The following is a 12575-nucleotide window of genomic DNA, read 5'->3' as shown; positions in this document are numbered from 1 at the left end:
AAATAAATTGAAAATTTATAACAGACAGCAATTGGTCCTTTTTCATGTTCCACTCCTGATATTTTGAATCCGAAGAAGCCTCAAGTTCCTTAACCTCATTCCTCAATTCTTCTAATCGATACTCATATTCTTGATATTTATGTCTCGTTTCTGCTTTAGCATCTGTAGCTTCTTCTTCCAACTGTGAGAATTGTGCTTCATTTGTTTTTTTGGCTGCTTCCAGTTTTTGCTTCAATTCTGAAATTTCTAAAATTTTGTCCTCCAGCATTTTCGTCAACCTAATAACTTCTTTTTCATCTTCCTTCTTTTCTTCCTCTTTGACGATAAGACCCTGTATTTTAGAGTCAAAACATGAAAAGAATCTAATTAAAACCTCTTGTATTATCATTTCTTTGTAGTGTATCAATATGTTGTTTATGATGCAAAGTAAGAAACCAACCTTCAACTGCTGAAGCTGGCTAGCAAATATCTGTTACAAAAATTCCCTCTGATAAATAAATAAAAAACTTGCACCAATTTGCAAAATTTGAAAGAATATAAAAAGACCCACTTCTAACAAAATGACTAGACAATTATATTCTGATATACCTCATTCTCTTTACTATTTGTAGATGCAAGTGTCTCAAGTACTCTTATTCTCGATTGATATTTTTCTTCCCGAGCCTTAAAAAGATTACTTTGCTGAATACAGTGTAAGAAAGTGACATGAGAAAATCGACTTAGAAAACCAAAAGTAATTAGCTATTGAGAATGATGTAATACACATACAATGCGCATATGTTCTGCTTGAGTTGATATGCGCCTCTCAATCTCCTGTGAAACCTTTCTCAACAAGCACGCCACTCGCTAAACAAACAAAAGTAATAAACAATAGTTATGAAACCGTATAGGTTGCATAAGTTTGAGGTGCAAGTCATTCACATGGATATATACTTGTATTTTCATTTGCATACATGAGGTATTTCTCCATTTCTTCTTTCGACGCTTTCTTCGAGAATACCATTGACAACACTTAATAGCGACTGGGTGGGAGCATTCTGCAACAATTTAGTTACTAAAATAAATCAGTCATGAATAAAACAAAAGATACATGCCTATCTGTATACATGTGCACATATATGAAATTTGTATCTAATGGTTGAATCTAAGAACTAACATCTAAACTGTTTGATTTCATCATTTCTGATATTTTTGAAGCAGGAAGATCTGCGTAGCTTCCAGGTTTAATTTGAAACACCTCATGGAACTTATGACCAACTTGGTATATTAATGAAGCTGATGGTTCTGCACAAGATTCAAATGAATAGAACCAATCACTTTTAAAGACAAGAATACCATATAATTGGTCTAATGAAAATACTTCTAATAATTAAGGATTTAAAATTCAAGGAAAATGTATGCCTTACAAAATTCAATGTTTAGCTTTTATAGTACAAGTTAGGACTTTTCAAATAACATTGCTTATAGAATTCAAATTACACACATCCTAGACAAGTCTTTTAGTTAACATATCATTATGTTTAGGAAATTGGATCTCATTATCTCTATATGTACAACAAACACATACAGAAGGGAGAGTTTAATAAAATTCACCGGACCCGTCATAAGAGGGCTACTCTTAACACGATGAAACCTTGACTCGGGTAAACCCTTCGTCCGGTCCACACCAAATGGCGGCGGTGAATAATGAAAACTGGAAGGTGCAAACCCACGAGGACTTGATGAATTGCAATTGGTTACAGAAACATTATCTCCCAAAGAATGCTGCAGACTTTTTGCTCTGAGTATTAAAAGACAATCCACAACAGGCTTCATAGATCCCTACACAACAAAAGAGACAGTGGCAACCCAACAAGGAGCATGCACCAAACTCATGAAAATCTCATATTATCAACAAAAATATAATTATAGTATGCATAAAGTCATAATACAAAAAGTTCAAAGATACTTATAAAGTCAAGTCACTTGTACCTTCTCAAGGTCTGATATTTCGAACCGTGGCAACCCCAATCCATCCAAAGCTTTCAGAAACGTTTTTACATTTTCTGATTGAGATGGGAGAGAATGATCAGATTCACTGACCTACAAAAAAAAATTCCACACTAAAAGGTATACCTAAATTCGAAAAATAAAATTTACCAAATCTATTGTTCAAATTAATTGAAGTTTAAAAAAAAAGTATTACCATAGTCACGGAACCGGGCCGCAGCTTGTTTAGTATCAGGCACAAAACTGTACCATTGCTCAAGCATGCTCTTAACTCACCATCTGTGACATATGTCGAAAAATCCAAAGAAGGAACAAGACTATTTAACCATTGAACCAAAACCAATCGATGTTTAGCTGAAAATACACAAATAGAACAAGATCAACACATAAATGAATACATAAATAAAATAACACCCAAATTACAAAGAGGGTGTAAGTTCAATGATCTTCATACCTTTCACCTCACCATAAGTGGATACTGAATGCCCATTTCTCTCAATTCCATTGAAAATGTCATTTGGACTACTTAATTCTCTGTTATCTATGGCGGAATTCATTACTTAGGTTCCTGGTGTGACAAGCAACCTCAGATTTCCACAAAGATACATTTCAAAGAAATCTCCTTTGTGTCATATCACACAAAGAACTCTTCAAACCCTGAAATTCATAACCATTCCACCCCAACGAAAAAAAATCACAATCATGGTACTCAGAATCATCAATATGCAGATATCAATTTATTTAACTTGTTAAAGAAACAATGTACTTTACATCAAAGCTTGTGTGTTTTAATTAGATAGCTAAACAGGATTTAAAAAAACCCTTAAAAACAGAAAATGCACAATGTTTCTATTGCAATGTAATTGATCACCGTTTTCTCACCAAAACATACGAAACATACAAAAGAAGAAAACTTGTAAAACGGGTCATGGAAATTTCCGGGTAAAGAGGACAATTTTGTTTGCATGCAATGTTTTTAAAATATTTGAAATATGAAAGGAAATTACCATGAATCCAAAACAAACAAACATTCCAGTTTGAATTTGACTTGTCAACGGTTGAAGAATGTTCAAATTCAAATGATTATTATTATGAAAATTAAAATAGCAATAATGTAATAAAAAAGAAAATGCGTGCATTAAAAATCAAACCTGGGAATGCTGACGTTGAATCAAGAATGGTTGTTGAAGGAAGAGTTGAGAATCAATGAAACATGCATCCATTTGAATTTGTACGTAATTATGTGTTTTTAATTAATTAATTTAATTGAAAAGAAAAGAAAAGAAAAAAATGTTAGAGTTAAGGGGAATGTGTTTGTTGAAAAGAATGAGAGAGACAGAGTGGTCCGAGAAAAACTCTGTGCGTCATGTCATAATGGTTTGGCGCCAGCCAGCGCCACAAAGGATCAACCGCCAAAACAGAGAATAATGTTCTTTTTCTTTCTGTTAGTTATCATCACTTATCACTCAACTCACTAGGTTTTTTTTTCCTCTACAATTAGCTCCAATATTTTATACTCTTACCCTTCTTTATACTTTTACTCCAATATTTACACTAACTACTTATTTTATTTTTTAAATAAATCTCTTTCTATTCTACTAAATTGAACTTTGCATTTTCTAAAACAGATATGTGTTTTAGAATATTGGAAATTTGTCTTCCGAAAAATACAGAAAAAAATTTCTGAAACACAAATGTTTTTGAAAAATTAAACTGTGTTTGGAAAAAAAATAAAATTAGATTTTTATTAAAAATATGTGGTAGGAGTAATTGGATGGATATGAGATAAAACTTTCCAATATGGATATGTCCAAAGGCCACTGTTAAACCTGAAGCCATATGGATCATGGGCCGGCCCATTAACTTTTCGATTCTCTTTTAGGAACCCCTCCAACACGAGTACAGTACCTCGTATCTATACATTATAATAAAACAAACTTAATAATTTGACAAGTTTGACATGTGTCAGCTAAGTAGAATGTTAGAAAAATATAAGTTTCTATTAATAGAAATAATAACTCATTGGACAGATTTTTGTTTTTACAATAAAAGTAAAGTTCCATTTCATCACGACTTTATACACGATGGATGCGTCTGTTGAGAAATTAATTGCCAATTAAAAAAATAAGAATAATGAATTAAAAATAAAATACAATACACCCTTGACAGTTGAGAAATAAATTATTTTTTAAACACGACTTTATCAACCACTGATTCAACTTAATTTAATTAAAAAAATTATTTTATTTTACTAATTCTTTTTTAATTTTTAATTTTATTAATTCTTTTAGTGTCTTCAGATTTCCTTCTTAATTTCGTCCTCAGTTAATCGTCTCTTATCAATAATCTCTCATTTTTTTCTCCTCAATAATCTCTCATTTTATCGTTCTCCAATGGTATTGCGATATTTTTCTGTCATGATCTATAATGGTATTGATGGATGACAAGGTTTAATATTTTTTTTTTTATAAATTCAAAGTTTTAAATTACATACAAACTTATTTGTTATGTTATTGATTTAACAAAAATGTGTTTCATATTGTTAGGGTGATAATATTCAAGCAACAATGCGAAAAACTCTTATTTCTCGATTTGAGACTACTATTCGTGAGAGAGTTGTGTACAACTTTCGTTCTCTTGGTATTGCGTCTAACTCTGGAGCATATAGAACAACCAACCGGACACCAATTCAAATTGAATTTGCAAAATAGTACTGGTCTGAGAATTAGAAATCAGTTTGCTCGCAGCCTCTCCGTACTCATTGATTTCATTCCCAGAAATTCAAAACATTGACAGTTTTTTAAGGTAATTGTTTTTTAAACACTATTTTAGCAATCACCGCTTTAAATTAATTTAATTAAAAAATTTATTTTATTTTACGAATTCTTTTAGTGTCATGAGACTTTACTTCGATAATCTCTAATTTTTTGCGTCTCCCTTATATATATCATTTTTTTTGTGTGCTTATCTCTGATGTCTGGAAAAAAAAAAATTAGATTTTGTTGCTTCAATTTCTCTAAGAAATGAGTCGTGGAATTTGGTTTAAACATAAATTTTATGCCATGGAAATGGTTTGATGGATGACAAGGTTTAATTCTTTCTTTTATAAATTCAAATTTTAAATTATATTAGTTGTGTATTAAATGTGTTTCATATTTATATTTCTAGGTGATAAAATTGAAGCAACCTTGGTTTTCTTTCTAGATTTGATATTAATATTTCCGAAGGAACTATGTACAATTTTATTGGGTTGTCTCTGACAAACTTTCTGGGATATATGGAACAATCGGACACCATTTTACATTTGCAAAATGGTACTTAGACATCAATTCAAAACATTGATAAATATGTTCACATAAATTATGATAAATTTATTTCAATATGTCATTATTATTTTAGTTTATTTATAAAAAAATATTACTATTTTGTTATATATATTTTTTTATTGTTTATATTTCTAAATTTTGTCTCAAAAAATTGTACATCTATGTAGTTTTGTCTCAAAAGATTGTACATCTATGTCAAATAATAATAATTTATTTAAGTAAATATAAAATTTATTTAGCCTTATTTCTGGAAGATTGAAGAGAAAAATAAATTTATCTAGGAATTAAAAAAAAAATACAATTCATTACATTTATTTGACAGTTTTTATTGAAAGTAGTGGTTTTTCGAACGTCAAACACTACTTTAACAAATCTATTACATCATGATCTTCAAACTTCAAACACTACTTTAACCAATCTATTATAAGATTGAAGAGAAAAATAAGTTTATCTAGGAATTAAAAAAAAAAATACAATTCATTACTTCTATTCGACAGTTTCTATTGAAAGTAGTGGTTTTTTGAACGTTAAATTAACATTACTTTAACAAATCTATTACATCATGATCTTCAAACTTCAAACACTACTTTAACCAATCTATTAAATCACGATTTGATGAGTTGACAAAGTGTATAATAATTTTTCAAAAACTAATATTTTAAATGGTTACATTTTAATTTTACTAATATACTATACATTTTACATTCTAAATCTATTTTTAAATATCATGCAAATTCAAAAAAATTCAAAGGATTCATTCAAAGATAAAAGAATTTAAAGGATTCATTCAAATATAAAAGATAATCATAGTTTTTACGTGTATTGTAACTTTTTTGTAATGGGAAGATTATTTCTCTGTAGTATTTTGTGAGTAGCACCGGAATGAAACATATTTTGCCATTTGATACACCAAAATTTATATGAATTCTTAAATGTCATGTATTTCATATAAATAACATATTATGTTGAATAATAAAAATAAAAATTCATTATTAAGTTACTTATTTATCTTTACATTTACTAATTTACTTAATTTATATATGTCATGTCCATTATTTTAAAAATTATTATTTCATCTAATCTAATTATTTAATTTTTTAATAATTATTGTTTTTATTTTTTTAAAATTAAAAGTATTGTTTTATAATAAGTTTTATTGGAAAGAAAAAAAATATTTTTTGGAGAATAAAAAAATAAGGCATCATCAAGATTAAAAAGTGGTATTGGAGTCATGTTTTCCATCAGTAACATTGATCGTGTAAGAAATTAGTTTTTAAATTAGATTATCATTAGATATTTTTATTTTTTTCATTGTAAATTATTTTTGTAAGTCAAGTTATGTATTTAATGTTAATAAAATTTATAAAATTGATATATATATATATATATATATATATATATATATAATAAAATAATAATTTATTTATTAAAATGTTTCCGTGCAACGCACCGGTTATACACTAGTTTCTTTTATTTAAACATTTAATTATAGTTTGGCTGTTTCATTTAGAATATAAAAATAAAAAATTAAAAAAAAAATCTTTATTTGTAAAACTTAGTATAGCTGATTGTGTTAGCCATTGTTTAAAAAATATAATATTTAAACTATATAATTTAATCTTTTATATTTTACTTTATTTTTTAATTTGTTTTATTTTTATTTGTAGGTCGTTGGTCTAAATAAATTGAATAGGTCGTACTGCAGTCTAGTCTAGTTTAATTATCTAATCTAGTCTTGAGTTATTAAAGCATAAATGTATATGGTTTGCGATGATAATAAAATAACAGAAGTCTCAAATATTTTATCTACCTAACTAAAACAATAATTTCTAACCTACTGAAGTTCAAATGTTATTCAAACAACTTTAATCTGTTATTTAAAAAATTTGGTTTCTAAACTACCAGAGGAAATGAAGTATGGAAACAAATTTATGATGTCAACTCTATATATTATAATAAAGTAAAGATGATAATTTGGTAAGTTTGTCACGTGTCTGCCAAATAGAGTGTTAGGATATATATCAAGTTTCTATTAATATAAATAATATCTCATCCGTTAAAAAGTTAATGACCAATTAAAAAATTAGGAAGAATGAATTAAAAATAAAAAATTAAGAAAGAAAAAAAATAAAACTTCCAATTACATCACGACCTTTGCACGACGTGATGCATTGAGAATTTAGTGGCCAATTAAAAAATTAAAAATAAAATACAATACACCACGACTCTTAACAATTTTTTAAGGTAATTGTATTCGGCAGTTGAGAAGTTAATGACCACTTAAAAAATAAGAAGAACGAATTAAAAATAAAAGGCAAGTTAATGGCCAGTTAAAAAAATAAGAAGAATGAATTAAAAATAAAAGATTTTTTTTTTAAGAAAAAAATAAAACTTCCATTATACCACGACTTTATACATGATGATGCATCGTTAATGGCTAATTAAAAAATAAGAAGAATGAATTAAAAATAAAATACAGTACGCTATTACTTGATAGTTTTTTTAAGGTAATTGATTTTAAACACTACTTTATCAACCACCGTTTCAAATTAATTAAAAAAATTATTTTATTTTACTAATTGTTTTTCAACTTTCTTTTTTAATTCGTCTTCATCCATTAACCGTATATCCTCAATAATCTCTCATTTTCGTGTCTCTTTTATAAATATCATTTGCATTATCTCATCTGTACACAATTTTCTCTTAATTTTTTCTATTTTAAAAATTGTTATTTATTTTTTTGTTTATCGTTATCCGATGTCCGACAAAAAAATCAGATTTTGTTACTTCAATTTCTCCAAAAAAGGAGTCATGGAATTTGGTTGTTAGAATTCTGCGGTTTCTGTCTGATCTGAATATCAAACATAAATTTTATGCGATGAAAATTGTAATGATGATGGATGACAAGGTTTAACTCTTTGTTTTATAAATTTAAATTTTAAATTATACACAAACTTATTTGTTATGTTATTAATTTAACAAACTTGTGTTTCATATTGTTAGGTCATAAAATTCAAACAACAATGCGAAAAACTCTTATTTCTCGATTTGAGACTACTATTCGTGAGAGAGTTGTGTACAACTTTTATTCTGTTGGTGTTGCGTCTAACTCTGGAGCATATAGAACAACCGGACACCAATTCAATTTGAATTTGCAAAATAGTATTGGTTCGAGAGTTTAGTCACAGTACTCAATTTCATTCCCAAAAATTCAAAATGTTTGACAGTTTTTTTAAGGTAATTGTTTTTTAAACACTACTTTAGCAGCACCGCTTTAAATTAATTTAATTAAAAAATTTATTTTATTTTAAAAATTCTTTTAGTGCCACCACACTTTCCTTTTTAATTCGCCTTCTCGGTCAACTGTCTCTCTTCCTCTCGTTTTTTGGGTCTCCTTTGTAAATATCATTCATGTTACACATACCAAATATTCCTTATTCATTTTGTGTTTATCTTTCTCCGATGTCTAAAAAAAGATTTTGTTGCTTCAGTTTCTGAGCCATGGAGTTTGGTTGTTAAAGTTGTGTGTTTAAACATAAATTTTATGCAATGGAAATGGTCTTGAAGGATGACAAGGTTTAATTCTCTTTGTGTAAATTCAAATTTTAAATTATATTATTTGTGTATTAACAAATCTGTCTTTCATATTCTTAGGGAGATAGAATTGAAGCAACCCCGAGTTTTTTTTTATATATTTGATGTGTACAATTTGGTGTTGCTTCTAACAACTTTCTGGTGTATATGGAACAATCTGACACCATTTTATATTAAATCTATAAAATGATATATAGACACATTCGAAATGTGACATCAATTACTACTTTGGTAGATATCTTCACACGAATTAGGTAAATTTATTTCAATATGTCATTGTTATTTTATTTTATTTATAAAAAAAAAATTACTATTTTGTTATATATTTTTTTTATTGTTTATGTTTCTAAATTTTGTCTCACAAAAATTGTACATCTGTGTAATATTTTTTCTGAACAGTGTTGCCACAGGAGTTATATTGAAGAGAAAAATAATAATTTATTTAAGTAAATATAAAATTTAGGCTAAATACAATTCTAACAAATCTATTACATCACGATTTGACGAGTTGATAGTTATGTGAAAGTGTATAATGATTTTTCAAAAACTATTATTTTAAATGGTTCCATTTTAATTTTACTAATATACTATACATTTTACATTCTAAATTTATTATTAAATATCATGCAAATTTAAAGATAAAAAATAATCATAGTTTTTATGTGTATTGTAATCTTTTTTGTCATAGAAAGATTATTTTTCTTTAGTATTTTATGAGTAATACCAGAATGAAAAATATTTTGTCACTTGATACATCAAGATTTATATGAATTTTTAAATTCTCATTTCATCTAATCTAATTATTTAATTTTTTAATAATTATTGTTTTTATTTGTTTAAAATTAAGAGTATTGTTTTATAATAAGTTTTTTTGGAAAGAAAAAAAAATTTTTTTGGAGAATTCAAAAATAAGATTAAAGAGTGGTGTTAGAGTCATGTTTTTTTATCAATAATATTAAGCGAAAGTAGTTTTTAAATTAGATTAAGATTAGATTTTTTTACTGTAAATTGTTTTTTTAAATCAACTTATTAATTTAATGTCAATAAAATTTATAAAATTGATATATATATATATATATAAATTAATATAATAATTTATTTATTAAGATAGTTTCCGTGCGACGCACAGGTTACCCACTAGTTACGATAACATTGAAAGATGTAAGTTTCACTTATGCTAATTATTCCAATATAATGTTGCTTCATATTAATGTTAATGTTAGTCACTTCTTATGTTATTAATGTCTAGTATGATATGTAATTATTAGCAAATTTTTTTCCAATCAATTTACCTTTATTTTCGTGCAAAGTAATAACTCAAGAAAAACTTAAAGAATTAACAAATTCATAACCCAAATGGTTATTGAAATAAAGAGATTGAGCTATTATCCATCCAAACCTCAAAATCGATTAATCATTTTCATTAATTAATTATGTATGATTGTCAAATTGATAACTATTTAAAGGTTAATTATGCATGAAGAAATTCAAACACTATAACATCAATTCATCTATAAAATACAAAGCAAGAAATCATAGATAAGGATTCATCTATATGAATAAGGTCCACCTAACCCCACATATTGGGATTTAGTTAGTTATGATATAGATAAAAAAAAGTTACTTATCATATAAATAATTCGTGTGATTTAACCGGGTAAGTGTCCTTGAAATATCTATGAATAGGAGAAACTTTTTGGTTAAAAAAAACAAGAAATGAAAGAGGTAGGGACCAACCAATCTTAGTGTATGATGATAATGGCTGGACCTTATAAATGGTGACACGATGATGATTACACATCCTATGATGGTCCATTGGCCTCACTTTTTTGAAATTTGTGTTTTTTATTTCTCTTATTTTTAATATTCTTAAATATATAAAAATATATATTTAAATTAATTAATTTGTACTTACAAAATATATCTATAAATATTAGCCGATCCGATAAAAAATTTATAAATTTTTGGAAAGATCAAAAGTTGAGAAAATAAGTTTCTTTCATTTTCACTAAATCTGGCCCATTGACCCCAATATTTTGGACCACTTATTTCTTTTATAGAAACAGAACAAAACTTGCATTTCAGGATCTGTCGCTTCACACTACCTCTTCGTATATCAGAAAGACATTTTTCTTGTACTCACCACCATCAACACAAACTCATACATCAATCATGTTACAAGTTTTTTCTCCATGTAATATACCCTTCCATTTAAAGAGATATAGACACATAAAATAAAAATTTTAATCATATTTTTTATTTCTTTATTTTATTAAAATCACTAAAATAATTTTTCTATTTTAAAATTAATTTTTTTGTCCTTTTTTATATTTGTTGCAATTTTGGTATAAACTAAACTTTTAACTTATAAAATGGTGATTTTAATCTAAATAATAGTGATTTATAATCCCAATTATAAATTTAAAGAGAAAATGTAACTTTTAGAGCAAAAAATTACCATTTTTAGAGTAAAATTATGTCACGGGACCAAAACTGCAACAAATATAAAAATAAATGACAAAATAATTAATTTTAAGATAGAGTATTAGTTTTATAAATATGTTAAAATAAAAGGATTAAAAGTAAAATTAAAGCTAAAATAAAAGTATATGTTTATATCTTACATTATTGTATCTTCAATAAAACCACGTCAATTATTTCAAAATGAATTTCATTTATTAAAATATTTTTATTGATAGTAGATAGTGGAATAATTGAATAAGTTGATACAATAAATAAAAATATATTAGTGAAAAGAAATAATTAATGTTTCATTGATAATATAAAAAGACAACTAATATTTCTTCTATTTTAAAAATAATGTCGTTTAATTTTTTTAGACATATATTAACAAATGAAAAAGTTAAAAGACAGATAATAATCATTTTATCAAATTATTCTTATTAATTATTTGATCAATTTCAACTCTCAAAAATATAAAGTACAATTATTGTTTTGGAAGTTGTGTATAAAGTAACAATTGAATGGTGTAATTGAAATTCAAACCCATGTCACAAGAATATGAGGGGATATAAGGTTGGTTTGGTGGCTTATGTGAGAAAGTTATGAAATGAAATGATAAAAATGTTGTGGATTCAATTTTTATATAATAAATAAGTGAATTTGGTATGTAACTATGTATTATATATCAGTTCGATATTGAAAATTTTAAAATAGTACACTCTAATAATCATTGATCACCACCATATCACCTTCATCGTTACCACCCACCCACCCACCGCGGACTAACATCTTTGATTATTGACCGCTCACCTCCGACCACAATCACCAAAAACTCATAACTGAAAGTGATTTTAATTTCTGAAAATTTCAGAACAAAAAACTAAAAATCAAGTTGGAGGCTGAATATATAAGCAAAGAATCAGCACAGTTTGATTGAAATGTTTTTGGGAATTCGGGTAAAAACAAAAAAGCAATTTCCTATTAAGAACTCTAACGGTACAGTCTTGATTTCTTATGAGGGTAGCTTCCTCTCCTAATAACAACAATATGCATGCTTCCATATGTTTGTAATAAATTAACTGCACTGATCGAATAACCAACTATGGTATCAACGTTTGATTAATTAATTGAATTTCTAATGAAAAAACAATAATAAAAAGACTTGCAAAAATTAATTATCCAAGTGTTGAAGCATCTGGGAAA

General features: G+C 26.7%; 1 protein-coding gene across 1 annotated transcript in view; it reads right to left on the bottom strand.

Moving 5' to 3' along the window:
- LOC101506062 (kinesin-like protein KIN-14K) overlaps positions 1 to 2847 on the bottom strand; it is a 6880-nt gene extending 4033 nt beyond the window's left edge. Inside the window, exons 1-10 of the mRNA XM_073369430.1 lie at positions 2444 to 2847; positions 2186 to 2343; positions 1972 to 2082; positions 1599 to 1821; positions 1157 to 1284; positions 954 to 1037; positions 769 to 846; positions 589 to 681; positions 440 to 469; positions 5 to 331 (exon numbers count right to left, since the gene is read on the bottom strand). Coding sequence (XP_073225531.1) covers positions 5 to 331; positions 440 to 469; positions 589 to 681; positions 769 to 846; positions 954 to 1037; positions 1157 to 1284; positions 1599 to 1821; positions 1972 to 2082; positions 2186 to 2343; positions 2444 to 2546 — 1335 coding nt within the window. The 5' untranslated portion in view covers positions 2547 to 2847. The remainder of the gene's footprint in view (positions 1 to 4; positions 332 to 439; positions 470 to 588; positions 682 to 768; positions 847 to 953; positions 1038 to 1156; positions 1285 to 1598; positions 1822 to 1971; positions 2083 to 2185; positions 2344 to 2443) is intronic.
- Positions 2848 to 12575: the final 9728 nt, after the last annotated feature.

This window comes from Cicer arietinum, chromosome 6 (assembly GCF_000331145.2).
Source record: "Cicer arietinum cultivar CDC Frontier isolate Library 1 chromosome 6, Cicar.CDCFrontier_v2.0, whole genome shotgun sequence".
In the NCBI taxonomy this organism is placed as follows: domain Eukaryota; kingdom Viridiplantae; phylum Streptophyta; class Magnoliopsida; order Fabales; family Fabaceae; genus Cicer; species Cicer arietinum.
This window is presented reverse-complemented; position numbering and strand designations above follow the sequence as displayed.